The sequence below is a fragment of the Oryx dammah genome, unplaced genomic scaffold (assembly GCF_014754425.2).
Source record: "Oryx dammah isolate SB20612 unplaced genomic scaffold, SCBI_Odam_1.1 HiC_scaffold_23, whole genome shotgun sequence".
In the NCBI taxonomy this organism is placed as follows: Eukaryota; Metazoa; Chordata; class Mammalia; order Artiodactyla; family Bovidae; genus Oryx; species Oryx dammah.
This window is the reverse complement of record NW_024070207.1, coordinates 129,935,279-129,942,088: the sequence shown is the minus strand read 5'-3', so window position 1 is coordinate 129,942,088 and position 6,810 is coordinate 129,935,279. Positions and strand designations below refer to the sequence as shown.

Genomic DNA, 6,810 nt, shown 5'->3' with positions numbered 1-6,810 from the left:
TGACTCTCTTCGACCCCATGGACTGCAGCCCGCCAGGCTCCTCTGTCTGTGGGATTCTCCAGGCAAGAATACTGGAGTGGGTTGCCGTTCCCTCCTCCAGGGGATCTTCCCCGACCCAGGGATCGAACCTGCGTCTCTTATGTCTCCTGAATTGGCAGGCGGCTTCTTCACAGCTCGCTTCACCTGGGAAGGCCCTTTCTCATCATTTTCCGTTCCTATACAGAATGCAGAGTTGCAACCCAGCTAAGGCGCAGAGGTTGATCAAATCATCGTAGAGATGAACAGCCTCTGAACATGAGCTGGAGCAACCCTGTCTGCCCTGGGGATGTCTGACCTTCATTTCAAATACACCTGCTAGGCCAACCCCGGGCAACTACGCAATGTGTGATTCTACCAAAATCAGTCATCACACTTTGCCCGGTGGGTCTACGTCTCTGTGGGATTCTTGTCTGGATGCCTTGCCATCCCGGAAGCAAGAAAAGTATTTTTGTGTGTGCTGGGTCACTGAGATTTTCCTTCTAAATAGCAGATGGTATCAGAATACTGACTCACTGGACATCAACCCTGAATATTCATCAGAAGGATGGATGCTGAAAGCTCCAATACTTTGACCACCTGATGCAAAGAACTGACTCATTAGAAAAAAACCCTGATGCTGGGAAAGACTGAAGGCGGGAGGAGAAGGGGACGACAGAGGATGAGATGGTTGGATGGCATCACCAACTCAATGGACGTGAGTTTGAGTAAGCTCCGGGAGATGGTGATGGACAGGCAAGCCTGGCGTGCTGCAGTCCATGGGGTCACAGAGTCAGACACGACTGAGCGATTCAACAACAACAACAACAACAACAAAAATCACAACACAGAAGGGTAGAGAAGCCTGAATTCACACCACAGATGAGGATTCAAGAAATCATTTCCTTTTATTTCCCCCTTAAAAATTTTATTCAAGTAACGTAATCACTCAGTACTTACACATTATACAAGGGTTCCCCGGTGGCTCAACAGTATAGAATCTGTCCAACGTAGGGCACGCAGGAGACCCTGGTTTGATCCCTGGGTCGGGAAGACCCCCTGGAGGAGGGTATGGCAACCCACTCCAGTTTTCTCGCCTGGAGAATCCCACGGACAGAGGAGCCTGGCGGGCTGCAGTCCATGCGGTCGCCCAGAGTCGGACACGATTGCAGCGACCTCGCATGCAAAGTCATCCTAAGTCATCGAGGCCCGTACCAGCCACCAAACTAGCTGGGAGGAACAAGGGCCTTCTTCTCGAATAACAGAGCTGCTTCCTTATTCAATATGATGACAAACAGCCTTTAATCGCTAATGATAAATACACCCATTCTCTCAAAAGGTGTAAAATACGGCTGCGAGTCACGAAGAGAGGAAGCGTCATCCCAGCAGAGTCATGAAAAGCTTTCCCCTTTTCGGCGGGGAAAAGAAGACCCACCCAAAGAGCGTCAGCTGAGCTCAGAGGAACAAACCAGGATGGTACCCAGCTGGGCAGGACGCCTCCACTGGGGGTCTGTCATGGGTTTTAGAAATGAACGCCTCCCAAAGACCAGAGGACGGCTGACTTACTTGACGCTGAACTCCAAATGTCTGGGGAAGTCTATCTTGCCAGCAAGAATCTTCTGATAGATGCCAAAGGCGTTGTCATCGAAAAACGGAGGAAACCTGTCAGAAAGATTAAAACGTCTATTTTCAGCGGCCAGTTGGGGGGGTGGGGGGAACACCCACAGGCTTTATAAGGATGGCTTCCTTCCGCCTGCCACGGGCAGAAGAGAATTTTATTTTGCAGTGTGTGCTTTCTCCTCTCACCCTGGAGTCACGGATGACTCCGGACCAGCTATGAAGGCCCGGTTCCAAGATGCCAAGCGGGAGGCACTTTGTCCCAACGACAGACGACGGGCAAGGCTAGAAAAGGTCACGACCACGAGGCTATGTGACCAGCTAGACAGCACAGGGCCACTTGTTGTCTGTTGTTTGGCCACTGAGTCGTGTCCGAGTCTTTGCGACCCCGTGGACTGCAGCCCCACCAGGCTGCTCTGTCCGTGGGATGCTCCAAGGCCAGGATACCCGAGTGGGTTGCCATTTCCTCCTCCAGGGGAATCTTTCCAAACCCAGGGATCCAACCTGCGTCTCGTGTCTTGGATGGCAAGTTCTTCAGCCCTGAGCGCACCTGGGAAGCCCACTGCGGTCTCGGAACGACAACTAACCCGGCCAGTTGCACTTCTAGAGTAACCAGCTTCCCGGGATCGCAAACCTACCGCGCCCAAGGACCCCCAGCCCTCGGCGAGCGTGAACGCCCTGGAGTGAATAAACCCGAGTCGGCCCTCTGCCCGGGAGCCAGAAGCCGGTTCCAGCAGCAGCCGGGGGTCCGTATCCCTGCCTGGGGCGGTGGCTGTGGATGAGGACACGCCGCGGGATGCTTTCCATTCAGAAACAGGCCCGGGAGAAAACGCATCACACATTCCTGCACCGGCTCCCGGGGAAGACGGCATCCGGAGCCCTGAGAAAGCTGGCATGACACGCCACCATCATGAGAAAGGTATGCGGGCAGCAGCTTTAACGAGCGGAAAAAAGTCATCACCTCGCAGATGCAGCCTGAGAGGAAAAGCAGATGGAACGTGTAGCCGGAGGTCGGAGAGCGGAAAGCGGCCGAGGACGGCGCCCACACCTGACGTGTGTGTTAGTCGCTCCGTCTTGTCCGACTCTTTGCCACCCCACGGGCTATATATACAGCCCATGGGATTCCCCAGGCCAAGAATACCGGAGGGGGGAGCCTTTCCCTTCTCCAGGGGAATCTTCCCAACCCAGGGATTGAACCCAGGTCTCCCTCATTGCAGGCAGATTCTTTACCAGCTGACCTATCAGGGAAGCCCGCCCAGATTTGAAAGTTATCTCCAAGTGTCTATCTTTAATCCAATGGAAACCTTCCAAGAATTTATTTATTGGCCACATGGAATGAGATATGGGGTATTCCTTCCCTGACCAGAGACAGAAGCCACATTGCTCACAGTGGAAGTTCACAGTCTTAACCACTGGACTTCCTGGGAAGCCTCCTTCCTTCTAAGCCTTTTTTTATTTGACTAATTTACCTGAAGGATGACCAACCTAGACAGCATGTTAAAAAGCAGAGACATTACTTTGCCAACAAACATCCATCTACTCAAGGCTACGGTTCTTCCAATAGTCATGTATGGATGTGAGAGTTGGACTGTAAGGAAAGCTGAGTGCCGAAGAATGGATGCTTTTGAAGTGTGGTGTTGGAGAAGACTCTTGAGAGTCCCTTGGACTGCAAGGAGATCCATCCAGTCCATCCTAAACGAGATCAGTCCTGAATGTTCATTGGAAGGACTGATGCTGAAGCTGAAACTCCAATCATTTGGCCACCTGATGCGAAGAGCTGACTCACTGGAAAAGACTCTGATGCTGGGAAAGATCAAAGGCGGGAGGAGAAAGGGGCGACAGAGGATGAGATGGTTGGATCCCATCACCGACTCGATGGACATGAGTTTGAGCTAGCTCCAGGAGTTGGTGATGGACAGGGAGGCCTGGCGTGCTGCAGTCCACGGGGTCACAAAGAGTCGGATATGACTGAGTGACTGAACTGGAGGATAATTACTTCACAATATAGTGATGGTCTTAATAAAACAGGCAGTGAGTGCCATTCACACACGTGGGCACAACTTGCATCTTGACATCAGCCGTGGCGAGCTGTAGACAGAAGGACCACCTGTACTGCCCCATGAAGGCAAGCTCAAGAATTTCATCTTAAAAAATGCACGGCTGGGAACTTCTGTGGCGGTCCAGTGGCTGAGAATCCGCCTCTCCACACGGACGACGCCAGTTCCATCTCTGGTCGAGGAGCTAAGACCGTGGAGCAAGTGAGCCCGATGTACTGTATCCCGCGGGGTCCAAGCTACACAGCTAGAGTGTCTGCAGGCCGGCCAGCCCGGCTACCACTGACCACGAACGCGCAATCCAGCCAAATAAATGTTCTTTTAAAAAAATGCACATCAGGGCCTCCCCGGTGGGTCAGTGGTAAACAATCTGCCTGCCAACGCAGGAGAAATGGGTTCAATCCCTGACCCAGGAAGACCCCACATGCCTCAGAGTACGTAACCCACCCCCGCCAACAACAACAACAAAAAAATATATATATATATATGCCAATTCTGCAATATTTTTTCCCCATCATCTATCCGTCATCTTTTTTTATAGATATCTTTGACCTACCTCAACGTTCCTGGTGGCTAAGAAGGTAAAGAACCCGCCTGTCAATGCAGGAGACCCAGGTTTGATCCCTGGGTCAGGAAGATGCCCTGGAGAAGAGCATGGCAACCCACTCCATAACTCTTGCCTGCAGAATCCTGTGGACAGAGGAGCCTGGCGGGCTACGGTCCATGGGGTCGCAGACTCAGACGCAACTGAAGCTATGCTTGGCAAACAGAGAACACACATCCTATTACGATACTACTAGGATCAGTTCCGGAGAAGGCGATGGCACCCCACTCCAGTCCTCTTGCCTGGAAAATCCCACGGACGGAGGAGCCTGGCAGGCTGCAGTCCCAGGGGTCGCTAGGAGTTTGACACGACTGAGCGACTTCACTTTCACTTCTCACGGTCATGCATTGGAGAAGGAAATGGGAACCCACTCCAGTGTTCTTGCCTGGAGAATCCCTTGGACGGAGGAGCTTGGTGGGCTACAGTCCACGGGTCGCAAAGAGTCGGACAAGACTGAGCGACCTCACTTTCACTAATAATTATATTTACATGATAACTGTAATAATCATTCTAACCTACCCTAATACTATATTCTAATTCTACTCTCTTGCATTTTAATAATTTCTATTGTAGTGTATTCCAGTACACTATAGAATATGTAGGTTCCCATAGTAGAAGAACACAGTCGCTCAGTCATGTCCTACACTTTTGACCCCGTGGACTGCACCCCGCCAGGCTCCTCTGTCCATGGGATTCTCCAGGCAAGAACACTGGAGTGGGTCGCCATGCCCTTCTCCAGGGGTCTTCCCGACCCAGGTCTCCTGCATTGCAAGCAGATTCTTTACTGTCTGAGCCACCAGGGAAACCCCGAATGTGCTAATAATATCCCATTATCTTCCAACAACATATCTCCCAATCGTATACTATATTCCAGCGTTATCTTTGCTACGATATTCCATATTATATTCCATGAAATTACATTCCCCACCCCCGTAATAATACAGACAAAAAAATAAAGACACAGGAAGTCCATTCTAGCAAAACGTCTTCTGGGCAGCGGGATTCAATTCTCGGCCAACGCTACCCTCTGCTGGTCAGAAACGCTCAGGAAGGAACACAGCCACCCGTGGCTAGGACATGTCTGGAAGACTGATCAAACACAGGCACAGAAAGATGTATGAGTCTTGCATTTCTTTTTACATTTTGCATTTCTGATACCATAGGGAATGCATTTTAGTCTTGCGTTTCTGACCGGGACTTCCTGAGCTGAGTTGCACGGGAAAGGATTTTTTTTTTTTTTTTTTTTTGGTCTATTTGATTGACTACAGCGGCGCGTGTGAGCAAAGAGAGAGAGAGAGAACAGAAGAAGGGCAAGGGGATGGAGGAGGGGCAGACGGGGGTCGGGGGGAGGATTCCTGGGCGGACAATCCCCCCCACCTCCCCTCGCCTGCTGGCCAAGCACAGCATCCCAATAAAAGAGCCCTGTGAGCACAGGACAGCCAGGAAGCAGCGTGTCCACGGACGTCTACGGGGAAGATGCTTGCTCTGTCTGCCCGGTGTGCGGAAACGTGTGCATGCGAGCTCAGTCGCTCAGTCGTATCCGACTCTTTTGAGACCCCGTGGACTGCAGCCCCGCCAGGCTCCTCTGTCCATGGGATTCTCCAGGCGAGGACACTGGACTGGGCTGCCATTCCCCTTCTCCAGGGGAATCTTCCCTACCCAGGGAGCGAACCCGCCTCTTTCCACTTCGGCATTGCAGACAGATTCTTTACGGCCTCATGGAATTCCTACCAACAGCTCACGAAAATGCCAGATGGGAGTGGTTAATCATGCTGATACAGTGTGTGTCTCTAGGGAATCTGGAGGTAAATGGAATTCCAAACATTCCCCGAGGCATGTTTGGGGTTTTCAAGAAAGAACACACTCTTTCCTTTCTGCAGCGCTGTTCCTTCCGAATACCCGAAAGAGCATTTCTTTATCCAACACGCCCGCTACCCAGCTCGGGGCTTCCCTGGTGGCTCAGTTGTCAAAGAATCTGCAATCCAGGAAACTCGGGTTCCACCCCTGGGTCGGGAAGATCCCCTGGGGGAGGGCATGGCAACCCACTCCAGTATTCTCGTCTGGGACAATTCCACGGACACAGAAGCCCAGTGGGCTACAGTCCTCGGGGTCGCAAAGCGTTGGACATGACTCAGTCACTGACATATACACTCAGCTCTGGGAATCACTCTGGAGTGATCAGTGCGTGATCAATCGTATATTCTTGGCAGACGGGGACATTTAGAGACAAAAGATCTCAACAGACACGCCCTGCTGGTCCTCCAAGCTCCTGGTGCTTCTTTTTTCGAAAGCAAGCCGAATGGTCAGTTCATATCCTCATCACCCACAGTGGGAAACTTTCGGAAGACTCCACTCCAAGTGTGTGCATCCCCTGACAATCCCTGCACCTAACCCTGCGGGCTGAGCACCCAGGGAACTGTGGGAGACTCCACTCCAAGTGTATCCATTCCCTGACAATCCTGCACCAAATCCCGGGGGCTGAGCACCCAGGGAACTGTGGGAGACCCCACTCCACGTGTA

At 51.9% G+C, this 6,810-nt stretch overlaps 1 protein-coding gene across 2 annotated transcripts in view; it reads right to left on the bottom strand.

Annotated features, from left to right (window-relative positions):
* PRKX (protein kinase X-linked) overlaps window positions 1–6,810 on the bottom strand; it is a 77,576-nt gene that overhangs the window by 28,498 nt on the left and 42,268 nt on the right. For both annotated transcript variants that reach the window (XM_040266389.1, XM_040266388.1), the window contains exon 5: window positions 1,582–1,677. In XM_040266389.1, the coding sequence (XP_040122323.1) occupies window positions 1,582–1,677 (96 nt within the window). The remainder of the gene's footprint in view (window positions 1–1,581; window positions 1,678–6,810) is intronic.